At 37.1% G+C, this 18,759-nt stretch overlaps 1 protein-coding gene across 5 annotated transcripts in view; it reads left to right on the plus strand.

The window, feature by feature from the left end:
• The window catches only part of gak (cyclin G associated kinase), a 41,892-nt gene extending 24,293 nt beyond the window's left edge, over window positions 1-17,599 (plus strand). For 2 of the 5 annotated variants that reach the window (XM_079872457.1, XM_079872459.1), the window contains 14 exons: window positions 302-435; window positions 2,659-2,853; window positions 2,964-3,081; window positions 3,614-3,693; window positions 3,781-3,974; window positions 5,605-5,769; window positions 6,135-6,548; window positions 7,329-7,463; window positions 8,992-9,132; window positions 11,057-11,143; window positions 11,226-11,486; window positions 15,751-15,899; window positions 15,992-16,168; window positions 17,216-17,599. In XM_079872457.1, coding sequence (XP_079728583.1) covers window positions 302-435; window positions 2,659-2,853; window positions 2,964-3,081; window positions 3,614-3,693; window positions 3,781-3,974; window positions 5,605-5,769; window positions 6,135-6,548; window positions 7,329-7,463; window positions 8,992-9,132; window positions 11,057-11,143; window positions 11,226-11,486; window positions 15,751-15,899; window positions 15,992-16,168; window positions 17,216-17,317 — 2,352 coding nt within the window. In that variant the 3' untranslated portion in view covers window positions 17,318-17,599. Of the gene's footprint in view, window positions 1-301; window positions 436-2,658; window positions 2,854-2,963; window positions 3,082-3,613; window positions 3,694-3,780; window positions 3,975-5,604; window positions 5,770-6,134; window positions 6,549-7,328; window positions 7,464-8,991; window positions 9,133-11,056; window positions 11,144-11,225; window positions 11,487-15,732; window positions 15,900-15,991; window positions 16,169-17,215 lie in introns of all 5 variants that reach the window. The other 3 variants (XM_079872458.1, XM_079872461.1, XM_079872460.1) reach the window with 2 other exon arrangements.
• The last annotated feature ends 1,160 nt before the right edge of the window (window positions 17,600-18,759 follow it).

Here is an 18,759-nt window from a genome sequence, read left to right on the forward strand (position 1 = left end):
CACGACAGTCATTTATAACACTTCATTCAACAACTTCAGTGTGTCATACGGCATTACGGCATTTCTACGGCATTTTACATGCGCAGTGCTTTCCAGTTTCGCTTTTCAACCCGATCAAGTGTTTACATGTCCTCTCGATCGGATTCGGAAGTGTTTAAACCACTCCTTTCAATCTGAATGAAATGTTTTATTCTGATTGACGGTGTGACTTTTTTTATTCTGATTATGCTTCTAGTCCGAATAAAAGCACGAGTTGCACTAGTGTCATCTTCATATTGTGCTCGTGTGTTTTTGTATGCAGGATGGACGGGCAGCGTCGGCTGTGGTGGTTTGTGCGTTCCTCTGTTTCTGTCGTCTGTTCTCTACGGCCGAGGCTGCAGTGTACATGTTCAGCATGAAGCGATGTCCACCGGGCATCTCACCCTCACACAAGCGGTAACAACCTCTTCTCTTTTTCTCTTTTTCTCTCTTTGTTCCTTTGAAGTAAGACACACCGCACACCAAAATGTCAGGACAGGTTGTTCTAGAACAGAAATGGATTAGTTCAGCAGCTCAGACACATGAACATGAGCAGTGAGCCGCAAGTGTGACCGTTCTTTGGTGCTGAGGTCACTTCCTTCCACAACTGTTCTTCGGCTCGCCAAGCGCTTCTGCCGAACTTCGCAAGCTCATGAGACTCTTTTGACTCTAACCAAGTGTGAATGTGCTAGATGTAAAGGAAGTGACACAACCTTGAACAGTTCTGTTGCTCACTAGAACCAGAGCATTGAGATGCCATTAAAAGAGTATCACAGGCAGTGTTATTTAGTATTATTTTATACGATTATTGTATTTGTCAATTTTTTTTTTATTTTACTTACATTTTTATATTTTCAGTTTTAGTTAAGGTTTTAATAATTGCATGTGCTTTTGTAATTTAATTCTTTTTTTTTTTTTCTTTTTTTTTTTTAGCTTTAATTAAAAATGTTTTTTTTTTTTTGTGCTTTTTTTCAGTTTTATTAATTTTAGTACTTGTTTAAGTTAGTTGCCAAGGCAACATTTTTGTTCATTGGATTTCTATATTTTAACTGATATCTGATTTCATGTGATATCTAATGGTGTCTAATTTAATTTAACAAAAACTATTTTTTATAGTTTTAGTTAACAATAACCAGGGTTATTATCATTAAATAAAACTAATACCATAATGAAAACATTTTCATTACTTGAAATAAAAAAAATAAAAAAATAAAATAAAACTTATATTTCATCTATTTGCCACATTTAAGTTGAAGTACTAAAATAACTAAAACTTTATAGACACATTTATTAAAAAATAAACTAATAAAATGGCTAAAAACAATAAAATGACTAAAATTTTAACTAAAATCAGAATAATTCAATCTAATTCAAATAAAATTCTAAAGATTTACAAAAACTACAAAAGTATAGAATTAATACTAAAATAGCACTGACAGTAACAACACTGGCTCTGAGGTTAAATATAAGTTGAGCATTTGTATTTATGTACAGAAATTAATTCAACTTGTGGATTAAAAGGATTAAAAGTTGAAACGGACACTTTTAAGCAACTTACATCAACATACATTTTTGTACATATTTGAAGCATGATATCTCCTTATGTGTGAGATCTGCTTGTGAGGATGTGGGGTTCACAGCAAAGATCGTAATGATTTCAGTTTTCGCTGTTCATTAGAGCGAGGTCGGACTTCTCATCCCACACCTTACATGTCAGATGATGAACCATGAGGATTTTGCAGGTTGTTATTGGTGCTTGCTAAGCAATCATCACCGTTACTGTACATTTTAAAATGTTCATTATTGCTTTTTTAAAACATCTTTGTTTGAACCCCTGGTTCACTTAAATAGTGTTTTGGCTCAAGAACCGAATGTGTAGTTGTTCAGCTGTAGATTTACACTACCGGTCAAAAATTTTGAATAAGTAAGTTTTTTTTTTTTTTTTTATGTTTTTGAAAGAAGTCTCTCATGCTCACCATGGCTGCATTTATTGGATTAGAGATGCAGTAAAAACAGTAATACTGTGAAATATTATTACCATTTAAAATAAGCTTTTTCTATGTTAATATATTTGGTAACACTTTATTTTTTCAGTGTCATTGTTACATGTTACATGCAGTTACTATAGTAATAACAGTAAATTATGCATAATTACATGCAACTAACCCTAAACTAAACCCTAATCCTGACATAATGTAGTTACTTAATATTACTCAGTACTTAAATAAATAATTACTGTGTAACAAAGACACCTTAAAATAAAGTGTAACCATATATTTTAAAAATATAATTAATTCCTGTGATGCAAAGCTGAATTTTCAGCATCATTACTGCAGTCGTTAGTGTTACATGATCCTTCAGAAATCATTCTTGATATGATCAAGTATTTTTCGCAAATATTAAGCAACAAAAAAAATAATTATTTCCATTATTAATAATTGAGCACTAATAATAATTGATATCAATTGAGCACCAAATCATCATATTACAGTGCAATAAATAATACTGTCCTACAGTATTTTTGATCAAATAAATACATCCTTGTTGAGCATAAGAGACTTCTTTTAAACACACCGGTTATGTCATAACTGTGTGTTAACGGATTGCATTAACCAGTGACTGTTGTTGTTGTTGTTGTAGGTATATTGAATACATGTGTGATATGATGGCAGAGGAGCCCATAATCCCCCACAGCAAGCCTATAACCATCCGCTCTGTCGCCATGACACCCGTGCCACTCTTTAATAAGCAGCGAAACGGCTGCCGGCCGTTCTGTGAGGTTTATGTCGGTGACGAGCGCATCGCAACCACCTCACAGGAGTATGACAGAATGAAGTAAGTCACTTCCACACTGTGAAGAAACTCGTCACACGATCCAGTGCTGATAGACATGATGATTATCATGTTCCCAGCGTCTCCATCTCTAACTAATGCCGTTTCTGCAGGGATTTTAAGATGGAGGACGTGCGAGCGGAGATTCCTCTGAATATAACCGTGCAGGGTGACGTCGTGATAGTGATTTATCACGCGCGCTCCACGCTGGGCGGACGCCTGCAAGCCAAAGTAAGACAAGTGACCAATATTTGTGTATATTCTCCCAGTACAAGATCTGAAATATGAACAAATGCAAATTTTGTTTCTGATCAGTTGGACTAATCAACGGCATGATTATGATATAACGGCAGCATAAGAACAATAGTTGGACCCTCACTGACGATTTGAGCAAATCAAAGACAAACACACCATTGCACATTTTATTTACAAGAAAGAATTTAACTATTTGTAATACAGACACAGTACTCTTAACATTTTCAATCTCTCCCCGACTAACCCAGAGCAAACTGCCTTGGAAGAAATGAATTAAAAGTTATAATTATAATAAATAAATCAAAAGTAAATAAATAAAAAATAACCATTCTGCATCTTTAACATATGGGTACTATTTGTTAAAGATGCAGAATGGTTATTTTTTTATTTATTTGTCTTTATTTTAATTTGATTTATTTATTATATTTGTTATTATTATTGATTTATTATTATATTTGTCATTTGTCGTAATTCCACCCATTTTAAGGCACCGTAATGTTTTTTGCAGATGGCTTCCATGAAGGTGTTTCAGATTCAGTTCCATACAGGCTTTGTACCCAGAAACGCCTCCACTGTCAAATTTGCGAAGTAAGTTTCAGATTACTCTTACAATGATCTCATATCAGTTTCGCTTTCGGTTGAATGTCTAAATGATGATGCTGTATGTATTTGCAGATATGATCTCGATGCGTGTGACATCCAAGAGAAATACCCTGACCTCTTCCAGGTACAAGTAAATGTGGAGGTGGAGCCTCAGGATCGCCCTAGCAACAAGACTACGCCCTGGGAAAACTTTGCCACAAAAGGACTTAATCCCAAGATCCTTTTCTCCAGCCGAGATGAACAGCAAGAGATCCTGACAAAATTTGGTGAGTTTTCTCTTTATTTTGTTAGTTTTTTCCCCCTGATTCTTCAGGGTTCTCATATGTTTTTATAAGAGCTATTTATGGTCCTTAAGTCTTGAGATGTCTTAAATTCATTTTGTTCAAATTTAAGGTCATAAACAGTCTTAAATATCTTAAATGGTATAGCAAATGTCTTAAATATTATAGGACGTCCTAAATTTGGGCATGGAAAAACTGGAATCACAATACGGCCTAATGTAAGTTATATAACTTCAAAAGGCAATGATTTAATTAAAATGATTGTGAGCCATTGCTGATCTACTGTTGATGAATTATGGCAATGTTTACTTTATGGTGTTTATATTGTAATTTGTTGCAGATGGTTGTAACTTGTAAGAGTGCATCATTTTTTTCCCTCATCTATTTTGATTGAGCAGCTGGGAGTAGTAAAACATAGACATTTCAAAATAAGAGTCCTGATCTAGTTCGGGATTATTTATAATTAAAAGTACCGTATTATGCATAAAATCTTTTTTTTTCTGGATATTATTGCTATTTTGGTTACACACTAAACTAGGGCTGTGCGATTAGTCGTAATTGATTTTCGATTTTGGCTTCCAATGATTATGAAAACAAGGTAATCGAGGTAAAACGATTGTTGTTTTCCGATGCTGCATTCTGTCCAGCGCACCTTCCTTTCCTTCACAGCGGTGCGCTTTCGTTCCTCCCTAAAAGCCCCAACTTAACATCTAAATCACCCAAATAAGTGAGTGTTGTAAAATGGAGTCTGCTGTTGCTAAACTGCGGGACGTGTTTGATATTGAACTGTGCTGTTAAAAGCGTATTAAGCCTCAAAAGAGACACTGTTCCCCAGGAGGCGTTCTGTGTGCGCGCTCGAGTCAGAGCTGAACGTGGACTTCAGATACGTGCACACACAAAGATGTCAAAATGCCTTTCGTGAGAGTATTCACGTAAACACAGTCTTAAATAAACGTGCACAGTTGAGAAAGTGTGTGTACAAGTATATTGGATACACCTACACCAGATTTTCTGTCCAATCAAATGCTCTCTAGAATCTAAAGCGTCCACATTATAAATAGACGCTGCGGCTAAAATTGTTCACTTGTTTACACATTTACTATTTTCTACATGGTGAATGGCACATAGTGCACTCTATAGGGGATAGGGAACGATTCAGACAGTGTAAATATGCTTTCCATTGGGGCGAATGAAGCGGATCATGTGCGTGAGTCGGCACAGACCACAAAACATATCGGACCCATTTGGTTTCTACCAAGAATGTTGTATTTTAAAGCGATATGGTGGAGAAACGGTTAGACAGACTCGGCATTAGAAAAAGAGACACCAGTGCAATGCAGCAACATAAATGACTCACTTTTCAAACTGCACTTCCTCAGCATGATGATGATCACTGTTTTGCTGTAGTAACAGTTCTACAGGGTCTTCCTGTTTCAGTGGAAATTACATCAACACTGAATAACACTACACGACGCTTCAAGGAACTTCAGTGGGACTTAAAGCTCTCAGATACCCTGCATTCTTGTTTTTTCGTCTGCATTATGATGTTATACTTCTCATATTAGTTTTAACCTAGATTTTTTTCTTTTTTTTCTTACTCTTTCCGGTTGATCAGGTAAACCAGAGCTTCCACGTCAGCCTGGTTCAACAGCCTGCTACGCCTCTGAACCTCCTCAGCCGGAGCATTCGCCTGAAGGGCCACAGACCGAACCAGATTCCCCTTCTCCTCAAAGCACTGACACCAACGCCAACAGCTTCTTCCAAATGCTTGACTGGGAAGGTATACAGCACATTTATAACACGCTCAGTTAATAAGAACACAAACTTCATACACATTTCCCCCTGATTGTTTGCTGCCTCTGCACATTAAAGGGGAAGTATGTAACTTTTTAAATGTTAAAATGAGGGATGTCATGATTCCTTGATCCTCTATTTTAAGAAATCCTTGCAATTTACTCAGTTGCAATTTTACCGTTTAACCAGCAAACTAACGGAAGTGGCGTGTTCCATGGACAAGACTCCATGAACCGCATTATTTGACTGTTATCCAAGGCTGCACGATATTTTAAAACCATTTAAAAATCATAATATAGCATAGCGCTATTGTGAAATTGATTTATGTACTGTATTCTGGTGTATTTGCAGATGGCAGTCAGCAGTTCGATCGCTCTGACAGCCAATTGGATGACCAGGAGGACTTGAGTGGCGGCTCGGAGGAGGAGTCAGTGTCTTACTCCGCCCCCATTGATGGGACTCTGTCACGTGACACCAGTGAACCGCTCTTCGAGGCGGATTTCACAACCACACCGCCTGACCCCCAGCCCGACACAGAGGACCTGCTCGGCCTGAACTCTGACCCCTGTCTTTCGGCCGAGAACATTTCTGTGGTGACGGGTTTGAAAAGTTCCGCTAGTAACAGTGATTTACTAAACGATCTGTTCGCCCCTCCATCCAACGCTGCGCCTCCAGCTACCACAGACGACCTGATCGGAGAAGGTACAGGAGAAGATCTGTTCTTCCCCAACACGTCCAGCCAACCGGCACCAACGGCTAATAAAGGTAGAAGAGATTTCCTGCAAGAGTGTTTAAATATAGTGTTCAGTACCAAAAGGTTGCAAGTTTGACTCCTGGAAGGCATGATTCACCTATAATAATAAATATAGATAATAAAGATTAAAGATGAAAGTCAAAAATCGAAAGAAATTTATATTTTGGTTAAAGAAAATGAAGCCTGTTTTAGGAACAATATTATTTTTGGCATTATGAAAATATTTCCTGACCGCTAATTGATTCATTTTCCTCTCAAATTCTCATTACTGTAATGATAAAAAGTGAATATATTGTATTTATACATTTTTATAAAATTTATGTATTATGCTGATTACATTTTTTTTATTTGTAATTTATTTGTTTTCTTATTATACATACAGGGTGGGAAAAAGCAACAACATCAGCATTAAATTTAATTACATTTAATTAAATTACATTTAATTTAATTGTAGATAATGATGAATATTAATGATGAAAATGATGAAATATTAGAAATATTATAGATAATGATGAAATATTGCCATAGTATTATTTTCATTATTGTAATACAAAAATGAGAATCATCAATGAATATAATGAGAATAGCAGATCCACTGAACACTAATTTAATTTAAAAATAAATAAAAATAATTTGACCAAAATTAGCTCTTTTGTTTAATGCAAAATAAAATAAAATAAAATATTTTGATGTTTGGGTAAATATCACCCAGACATGTTCTTTGATATTTTAATTATTAATATTAATAATGTTAAAAATATTTGTATAATTTTTTATTTTTCTTTCTGTAGACTTCTTTGACCCCTTTGGTGTGGGGTCAGCGTCTTCAGGGTCAGATCTGTTTGGTGACCTCTTGGGGTCAGACAGTGGAAGTGGTGGGTTCAAAGCTCCGCCTCCTGCATCCAACTCCAGCCTCTTTAACCTCAGTGAGTTCTGCTCCGATTTACATATGAATCAAAGTAGTGTACTAATAAACCATTGGTACCACTTTACAATAAGGTTTCATTAGTTAACATTAGTTAATTACTTTAGTTAACATGAACTAAGAATGAACAATACTTCTACAGCATTTATTAATCTTAATGTTAATTTCAACATTTACTAATACATTATTAAAATCAAATGTTTGTATTTGTTAACATTAGTTCATGCACTGTGAACTAACATGAACAAACAATGAACAGCTGGATTTTTATTAATTAACATTAACAAAGATGAATAAATACTGTAACATTTGTATTGCTCACGGTTAGTTCATGTTAGTTAATACATTAAATAATGTTAACAAATGAGGCCTTATTGTAAAGTGTTACCAAATCATTGTTTCATTATTTTAAAAAAGGACAAAAAAAAGTTGTGGTTATTAAGAGCAATGTTTGTTTTGAGTTGAAAGGGATAGTTCACCCAAAAATTAAAATGTTCAGAATTAAAATTTTTGGGGGAACTATCCCTTTTAAAGCTGATCTTTTTTTACTATTTTAAAAGGATAGTTCACTTTGAAATTAAATTTTGGTATGTTTTAGCTTACCTCAAGGGCATCCAAGATGTAGGTGTCTTTTTTTCCGCAGTAGTTTCAATTTTGATATTTTTAGGTCAAACCGTTCTTGTCTGTCAGTCATTTAATGCAGGTCTGTGGTCACTGTCTCAAAGAGCATGCACAGAGTCCAAATTAAACAATTCCCCATCGTCCAAATTAAACAATTCCCCATCGTAAGTACACACTGATGGCCTAAGACATGAAACGAGCGGTTTGTGTGAGAAAACGAACAGTATTTATATCGTTTTTACCTGTTGTATCACAGCCACGTCCAAGTGTTCTGAGGGCGCGCGCGCATCCTGGTGTGTGATGTGTGCGCAGACTGGTGCATAGATATATACACTAGATGTCGCCAGAACGAATTCATTGGAACGAATGCCGTAGGCAAGGCGACATCTAGTTTATATATCTATGCACCAGTCTGCGTACACATCACACACCAGGATGCGCGCGCGCCCTCAGAACACTTGGACGTGGCTGTGATACAACAGGTAAAAACGATATAAATACTGTTCGTTTTCTCACACAAACCGCTCGTTTCGTGTCTTAGGCCATCAATGTGTACTTACGATGGGGAATTGTTTAATTTGGACGATGGGGAATTGTTTAATTTGGACTCTGTGCATGCTCTTTGAGACAGTGACCATAGACCTGCATTAAATGACTGACAGACAAGAACGGTTTGACCTAAAAATATCAAAATTTAAACTACTGCGGAAAAAAAGACACCTACATCTTGGATGCCCTTGAGGTAAGCTAAAACATACCAAAATTTAATTTCAAAGTGAACTATCCCTTTAAGTATAAATAAACATCAGTTTAAGTTCTTTGGTGTTTTTAAAGTAAATGTCAGGGTGTCTGAAAGTGTCTTTCATAAAATATTTCATAAAATTAATATTTATAAAATATTTTGCCAGATAAGTTAGCAAGCGAGACTCCGAAGATGACTTCATCAGCGAGTCAGCCTGACCTGTTAGGTGGGTGGGACAACTGGACCACAGGTGGAACCAGCACGACTATTAACATGACCACCGCTGCCAGCAAACCTACTATGAGTGGTAGTCAAACATTCAATCATTCTTTCATTCAGATAACCAGACCTTAAATCAGTCAGAACAGTCACTTGGTTAAGTTGGTAACGCTTTACAGCAGACTAGTTTGTTAACTTTAGTTAATGCATTAACTAACAATAATATCAGCATGAAAAGGAAGTTGCCTATTGTTTTTTCTTCCCTATTGATGTATATCCGAGTAAAACAGCTTCTCGAATGATGTAGGGACTTGACTTTGCTCATGGGGTGGTTGATTGGATGGTTGTGGTTTGCTATTGGTGGATCTCATGTGAGTGACAGGTTGTCCCGCCCTCACGCCAGTAAACGCGTCATCAGAGAAGAGAGGAGTTGTCCGTTATTTTGATAAAAGATTACGAGTGCATATGAATTTTTTTTAAATAAACATGTTGACAGATAAATAATTTATAATAAACACTGCTACAGGGTCTTATTCCTTATTCCTGCTTACAGGCAATATTCCATGAAAAATATACATTTTCTAGTTTGATTTCATGGAGACTTTAACTAACAAATATATTTTTCTGCATTTATTAAACTTTGTCTATGTGAGTTAATAAAAAATGTACTTTTTCATGTTGGTATTGGTAACAGTAATAACTTTTGATCTTTAACTCTTTCCCCACCATTGCCATTTTTCCGTCATTTGAAACAATGTTTCCCTGCAATTGACGGAAATTTCCGGCTTTCTGTGTTGTCACTGTTATACGGTAGGGGGCGCTATTACGCATCTTCTGAAATAATACGGAATCTCCTGCTCAAAAGACTTGTGAAGAAGCAGAAACAAGCAATATCATATGTAAGCAGATGCTTATGTAAAATATGATCATCAGCATTAAACAGCATATAAATCAAAACTGTCTAATGTTACCAATGAAATGTTGACCCAGGATGAGCTGTAGGACTGTGAAGCTTTTGACTCGATCTACTCCATCTGTGTTTTGATCATCGATCTGAATCCGATCCACACGTGTGTTTTTTTTCTGCTTTTTGCTCAATTTTTTTTATTTTTATGAAACTTGCCCACATTCAAAGTGTTGATAAAAAAAAGAATGCATGAAGCTAGAATAAAAAACAGAGGCTTTGTTCTTTTTTGTTTTTATATATTGCATGTTCAGATATTCATTCAACATAATGTTCTGGGGGCCATGACAATTTTGTGAATATGATGGAAAATGCTGGCTGTGGCTGGCAACGTTTTAAAAAACCCTGGCAGGGAAAGAGTTAAAATCCACAAAAAAAGTAATGCACAGGGAAAAGCCATGACAAAGTCTCCATTGAGCTCATTAATTCTACATTCACTTACTATATGATTTAATCATCGTTCTGAATCCGGTCTGGATGTAGCCTTTGACAAAAACTTTTCAGTTTTTCTCAGCTTTTTGCTCAAAATATTGCTTTTTATCAAACTTACCCACATTCAAGTGTTGATAAAAAATGCATGAAGCTAGTATTTTTTTTATTTTTTTTTAAAGCAGAGGCTCTGTTCTTTCTTTTGATATATTGTATGTTCAGATATACAACAAAATATTCTGGGGGCCATGACATTTTTGTGAAAGTTATCAAAAATGCTGTCAGTGGCTGGCAACTTTTTTCCAAAACACACTGGCAGGAAAGAGTTAAAATTGAGATTAACATTAAGATGAATAAATGCTAGATAATAGAAATAGATTTCATTGTTAGTTCATGTTAACTAATGTATTTAAAGAATTTGAACAAATGAAACCTTACTGTAAAGTGTTACCATTAAATGTAACAATAACCCTGTTCATACAGTCAAACACTTCCTATGTTTACCGGTCAATCAGCTAATGAGATTTTCTGGTTAGTTGTTAGAATACTCATAATCCAGTCATTGCAGCCCATAAAGTGTTTAAAAAGTTTATTTTTGAACCCATCTTTCTTTGTGCAGCCTCAGGACTCTCCTCTTTCTCCAAGGCCAAATCTCAGAGCTTTGACCCCTTCGCAGACCTGGGCAACCTGCCCTCAACACTACCTGGTATGTTTTTCTGTTTTAAATGTCAGTGTTGTGTTTGTCATATGTCACTCATATCATGTAACTAACACTGATTTGTGTTTAGGCTCGTCCAGTGCTGGTTTCTCTGGTCCAGGTTATAAAGCGGCGCCCTCTGCTGGTGGCCCAAAGAACTCAAGTCAGCAGTGGCAGCAGAACCCTCGGCCCTCATCTGGCCCGAACAAACCCTGGATGCCTCTAAACTCAGCGTCCAGGCAGCAAACCCAGCCCTCCAAACCTGTTCCCCAACCAGCTAAACCAAACTACGTCCCCAGCTTCAGTGTGATCGGTGGCCGAGAAGAGAGGGGGATCCGTGGGCCGTCCTTTGGTAAGGCTTCTAAACAAATGCATGAAAGTTGCAAATTTGAAATTATGCCATTTCTAATAATTGTTTGAGCAAAGAATATTTGATCTTGTGTAATACAGCTGTTTGTGCATGTTTCTGCAAAGTTACAAAGTCCATGGCAAAAGATGTGAATGCCTGAAACGCCTCGTTTGTAGTCCTGCCTTTATTTCCGTGAATTAAGGCCCCGATATACTCATTAGGAAGTTATTTTTTGTTCTTCGCTTGGGGATAAAAAGAAGTTTGAAATGCCTTAGCAGCGGTATAGGGTATCCACTGACGTCTTTTTACCGCAAGAACACGCACCCTCAGTCAGACTGAGTGGCAAAAGAGCTGCTGCATGACCCGAAACTGCGAGTAAAACAAATGATAATCGGTCTAAACTAAAGGTTAGACTTGATAGTGTTCCTTACAACTTACCAAAGATCCAGTGATCCATGCATATTTACATGCCACCAGGAATCGTGTTTCCTGACATTTATATGTGCCTGATTTCAACGCCAGGGAAATGCATAAAGCAAATTTGCCTATGAACACTTTATGTAAATACAATGTTGGTTGTTTCTGTGACAGCGGCGAGAAAGCATCTGATCATAGTAGTATGGATATGTTCGCACCAGCCCTGCAACTTGGAACTCAAGTCATCACGTCATGTTTTTTATATAGAACCTTAAACAATAGAGCGCTTTAAATTAAGCAGCTTTACAGTATTAAACATGAAAAAAACAGAATAACAACTTCAGTTTCTACTATAAAGCAGCTCTCCAGTGTTTTTACTTGTGGACGTCTGACCTCGACGGACTGAACCGGAGAAATGAACTGGAAAAGATTTCCACGTCAGAGAAGGCGGAGCCTCAGAGCCACACCTACGTATTACATAATCGCCTCAGAGCAATGGTAGTTTTGAAGGTGTTTACCAGCTAGAGCGAACTTTTCCAAATAATTGGGCCTGATTTTGTTCAAAATGATGGCAAACCACAGTTTATTCTTCGATTTCACTTGAAGTGTATCAGGCTCTTTAGCTACATCACCTTGTTATTTGCATAAAGCTAGTCTTCTCGCTGCTTTGGACCGCACTCAAAGTCCAGTTTGTGATTTTTGTTATCGTAATTGATTTTCGATTTTGGCTTCCAACGATTATGAAATCAAGTAATTATTACACCACTGCCACATTCTGTCCAGCGCAGCTTCCTTTCCTTCACAGCGGTGCGCTTTCATTCCTCCCTAAAAGCTAGGGCTGGGTATTGACACAAATTTCACAATTCGATTCGAATTCGATTCGATTCACAAGCTTGCAATTTGATTCGATTATTTTGGATATCAGGTACAATACACTGCAAATTTTCTCAAGGAAAACAAATCTCTTAACTATTAGTGTAAACTATGGGGGTCAGTTGTAGCCTATTGGCTTTATTAGCCTACTATAATATTGAAGGTAAAAATGAACTGATTTGTATACAAACACTTAAAATACACTTTTATTTATTTTTATAATAATAAAGTTAAATGAAATCATATAAAAATTTAAATGCTGGCTGTCATAAACTTTTCAGATTTATTCAAACATGCATTAAATATTGAAGAACATTAAAAACTATAATGAATGTGTAATATGGGGCATATATTTAACAAAATGCTCCTCTCTAGAGTACATTTTTCTAGCTGACTAACGAGTTTATGGTCACTGGATGTTTTGAGGTAAATGTGACATACATGACATTGTTTACTAACGTCTTTCCACGGTTGAAACACTGATTGAGCGATTCCATGTCACATGATACGGACTTCGATAAGTTGTACTCTATCTTTTAACACACTTTCAGATGCTCATTCAAGTTTATTTCGCGCTATAACTGGTATTATTAAGGCGGAAGAGAAGATCACGTGCGGGCTCCGCGCTGCTGCTTCTCTTGAACTGCGCCAGAGCGATCTCACGCCACAGCGCCAAAACGGTAATTATGTTTTTGAATTTCATAAGGAAATGGACGTAATTTGAAATCTGAGACTTTGTTTCATATCAATAATAACAAAGCACAAAGATTATAGCGATTTATCGGATGGGATGCGCGCAACAATGTTACATTCATTCATCAACTGAAAACAGGATGACTAATCGATTCTTGGGATTTAAGAATCGATATCGTTTAGTAAAAATGAGAATCGATTAAAATCGAGAAATCAATATTTTTTTACCCAGCCCTACTAAAAGCCCAAACTTAACATCCAAATCAGCCGAATAAGTGAGTGTGGTAAAATACAGTGTACTGTTGCTAAACTGCGGGACGTGTTTGATATTAAACTGTTTTGATAAAACCTGTTCGCCAGGAGGCGTTCTCGAGTCAGAGCCGAACGTGGAGAAGCTAATGGACTTCAGATACAAACCTAAACACACACACACATTTTTGGAGAGTATTCACAAAACACTGTGGTTGATGTCTTAAAGCTACACTGTGTGATTTTTACCCCCATCTAGCGGTGAAATTGTATATGACTACCCAGTGAAAATTAGTTTCTGTTCCTCTCAATTCCGAGAGCGTTTTAACTCCTACGGTGGCTGTATTATTCCAAGATTAACATGGCTTCCAGTTATCACTTCGTCCATGACAATAATAAACAATATGTCTAAAATGAATAAAACTACAGGACAGATGTCAGGAGGTAAACGTCACCCTTGGAATCGGCTATCCCAGCATAATCAGATTAGGCTAACGTTACAATGTGTACAAAGTAAAAGCAATTAAAAATAACTAAAATTTACAGTGTCCTTTTTTTATATAGCTTAAAAAATTGCACCTTTAAAACTATTCATTACCTGTGATCTGTCGCAGCACAGATTTATGTTACAAGGTAAACAATACTTTTTCACCATTGACGCGAGGATGAAGTTATACTAGAGGTCGTTCTGGCGTTATGCACAAACATGCTATGGTTAGAACTTAGACAAGCAACTATAAAACTTCGAATTTACACAAATGAATTACAACAGGCTGAATTACCTGTCGAGAAGAAAGCAGGCAACCTCGGCGTCCGTTTTAAAATCTTTTCTCCTCATGAGCTCTTTCCATCTGGGAAAAGTTACTCCAATATTGACTATGGTCTTGCTGATTTGTCTGTCGCGTTGACGTTTTAATTCTCTCTTTCAAATGTGAGTACGCACACACACACACACACACACAACACCGGCACTCGCGAGCTCGCGAGTAATCTCCCCCTCGCATTCGTCAGGTGTCACTGAGTGAAAAACGCAAAAGGCGAAGCTTGAATTTACAGGCATGTCCCTCTTTGGCTAATGTAGTTTCAAGATGGAGGGGCAACATGGCGACCGGCATACGAACCCCTCACCCGTATGTACTTTCAATGGCAGATTATAAACTTAAGAGAATACTTTATTACTTGAAAGAAGTAAATATACATTAATGAGCACATATATTTTTGAAAGAACTAAGTGTTTTTTGCTAAGAATCAACTAAGAAAGTTACACAGTGTAGCTTTAAGTAAGTGTACACAGGAAGATTTAATTTGAATCGTTGAGCTATATATACATAAAAAAAGACAAGTAAACAGTAAGTAATAAAAGAAGAACAAATAAACAAATTGCAAACAATAGCACAAATATAAAATAAAGAGACTGATAAAATAAACATGGCTTTAAGTTTTTCAGGTGGGTCTAACAGTATATTCAGGAAAAAAATACCACAGAAATGAAAGTAATCTAATGTAAAATAACTGGATAGTTTTCATTTCATACAGATTAATGCTTACAATTAAAGTTAAAAGTTACTCAGTCAAGAGCAGCGAGTGATTTTCTCTGTCTTTTGCAGCAGGTTTATTAGGCTGCTGTCACTTTAAGAGCGTGCGCACGGATCCAATATACTGTTACACAACAAGTGTTTTCTCTAACTAGTTACATTCCAAAACTGACTGTATTTTCCTGAATATTTTTTGGCATTTTGACATAATTTTGTATGTATTTGACCGTTTAAGCGCAATAAGCCACGAAAAAGAAGTCAAGTTTGTACTCGAGAGATGCTTGAGAGGCGGCTTTATGAGAGAGCTGCTTATATAGATCATGATGACACTCAGAGAGAACGCGATTTCGGATGCAGCGAGAGCGTTTCATGCAGTGAGTGACATGAGCAATAATTGCCATGGGCGATTTTGGTGCGTTTATGATGCACTAATACATTTCATAAATGTGTTGTGGTTGTTATTGTCTGCTTTTGTTGTACAGACTGTTTCTGTCCTTTAGGTCCGAAGCCCAAAGTGAAAGAAGACGACTTTGAGGATCTTCTGTCCACACAAGGTTTTGGCTCCAAACCTGACAGGAAGACGCCCAGAACTATTGCTGAGATGAGGAAGCAGGAGCTGTCTAAAGACATGGACCCTCTCAAACTTCAGGTACAGATGAGCGTTTAGCACAGTTTCTCAAGAACATACTTCCTGGTGGATGTGCTTTGGGCTTGATGATGATGATGATGTCTGTATGTTAGATCTTAGATTGGATCGAGGGGAAGGAGCGTAACATCAGGGCTCTGCTCTCCACACTGCACACAGTCCTGTGGGAAGGAGAAACCCGCTGGAGGCCCGTCAACATGGCGGATCTAGTCACGCCTGACCAGGTGAAGAGGGTCTACAGGAAGGCTGTGCTTGTTGTGCACCCAGACAAGGTATGAGATATTTACATTACAGCAATGTTCAAAAAGCAAGAAGTGTTTCATTTTTTTTCATCAAAATGTATAAACTTGGTCTCTGAAAAAAAATGCTATACAGGCGGAGAAAATCTTTTTAAAGGAACACGCCGACTTTTTGGGACTTTAGCTTATTCACCGTATCCTCCAGAGTTAGATAAGTCCATACATACCCTTCTCATCTCTGTGCGTGCCGTAACTCTTTCTGACGCACCCACCGCTAGCCTAGCTTAGCACAAAGACTGGAGGTAAATGGCTCCAGCTAGCATACGAATCCCAATAAGTGACAAAATAACGCCAACATTTTCCTATTTACATGTTGTGATTTGTATAGTCAAATAACAAGGTCACATGAGAGACAGCCATCTTCTAACCGTATACATACAGGGAACTATATTCTCAGAAGGCGAGGCACTGCTACTTCTGCAGAGTGAGTTGCTCGCTACTAGCTACTAGCTAGTCACGTTGGTTTTGTTGACGGAAGTCAAGTTTACTTTGTACTTAATGTACTTAAGTGTACTTTGTGTATACATACCTTATCCATCTCTGCCTTAGTTTGATTTAACTTACTAGTTCACAGCTTAAATGCATGCAGTAGTTTCCTAATTACATTGTAATTACATAATATTACACAGGGATGAGCTACGTAAAATAAAGTGTATCAAGAATGTACTTAAGTGTACTTCATGTGTATCTATAAACCTTATCCAACTCGGCTTGTTACACATGTGTAAGAGTAGCTGCCTATTTCATGTGCGTAATTACAAACAAGTACAGGCTGTTCCATAACTTAGTTACATGTTAAGTACATTTTGTTACATGTTATTACAAAGTCTATTACTAAGTACCTAATTAAGTAATTACTCTGTATCAAAGGGCACCGTAAAATAAAGTGTTACCAAAAAATGTTTTAAAGGATTAATCGTTCAATATAAATCCAGTTATCTGCATTAAGAAAATAAATAGGGTCAATTTTGATTTGATTCTTACTTGATTTGATTCTCTCTCTCTCTCTCTGGTCTTCAGGCCACAGGTCATCCGTACGAGCAGTACGCTAAAATGATCTTCATGGAGCTGAGCGACGCCTGGTCCGAGTTTGAGAACCATGGATCCAAAGCCCTGTTCTGAACACGCTCAGTGAGCGTCTCCCCTACAGGCACAGCGCTCTCTCTCCCCACACACACACACACACACACACACACACACACACACACACACACTGAGAGAGAGGTTGGCAGTGGAACAGATCAATCACAGGAAGAAAACAGACCTCTTATGTTTGAGGAACGGACAGATCTCTTCCTGAACCACCACACACTCTCCTGAGTGAAACCTGTAGCGTTGGATTTCTCTTCCTTCAAAAGGAGACCATGCTAGCATCCTTTTGGCAAACACACTAACACACACACCTGAGACTACAGTCTGTGTCTTGCACTTCAAAAGAGCTTGAAAACTGATGGTTTCTGGGATGAAGACAGACGTGATTATCGCTGATCTATTTTATGCCATTCTATGCATCACACTTTTGTCATTCTTTTGTTTTCACCTTTTTGTTTTTCAATCAGTGTGGTTTGTCAATTACTGATGTAAATATTCACTCGACTCGTGTGTGTGTGTGTGTGTGTGTGTGTGTGTGAGGGTGGATCGTGTTCATGTGAAGCGAAAGCAGAGGTTTTGACGTCTCTGTTGGACTTTTCATCACTTTCACTTCAGTTTCATCATGTTTTCACTGATCTCAAGTGTTACTTCTCTCCAGGCGCCTCGTTGGAAGGTGTTGTTTGTGTATTTGTAGGTTCAGGGCTCATTTTCTGCAGGTATTCCAGTGACCTTCAACAAAACCTCTGAGCTCTCCATACATTTTTTTTTTTTTTTTTTTATCTCAACAAGGACCAATCAGAAATGTCTGTCTTATTTATTGTTTTGAAAGCTGTACATGGCTAATGGATGGATATAAAAAGGACTAAAATATCAAATTTATTGTAAACGATGAAACAAGCTGAGCATTTTTCAAAACTAAAATCATTCCAAAGCATCTACTAATATGAATGTGCTTTTTAAGATTATTGCTGGCAATTTGGAATGTAATTGTCTTCTTTTTTTTGTATTCCTTGTACTATTATCCTATTTTCAATGTGTTAGCAAGTCTTCACAATATTTTATTTTTTTGTTTCCACATCCTCTTAATAATGACACTAGAAAGTTCGCACCAATCCCTCGGGTCATCAGGCCAAATTCAGATGTACCCATATCCAAATGTAAAAAAAATAAATAATAATAATCTGATACAACTTATTAGACAATGATGTTAGGGTGGAAAATAATTAGTGTTGTTTTTATAAATATAGCTTCCAATATTTTTGTTATAGAAAAATCGAGGACTGGAAGAAAATGCTCTATCATTTAGACTGGGACTTTCTGAGATTCTCCATGTACGAGACTTGCAACACAAGAGGCGATACAGTCGGACTGAACAAAACCGAATCCTTCCATCTGTTACTGGGTTTATATGCGGCTGCTGTTAAGAGGACTGATGGGCTGGTTCAGATTGTCAGTTCGTTTTGTGTGATTTT

Source organism: Squalius cephalus, assembly GCF_949319135.1.
Source record: "Squalius cephalus genome assembly, chromosome: 5".
Lineage (NCBI taxonomy): Eukaryota > Metazoa > Chordata > Actinopteri > Cypriniformes > Leuciscidae > Squalius > Squalius cephalus.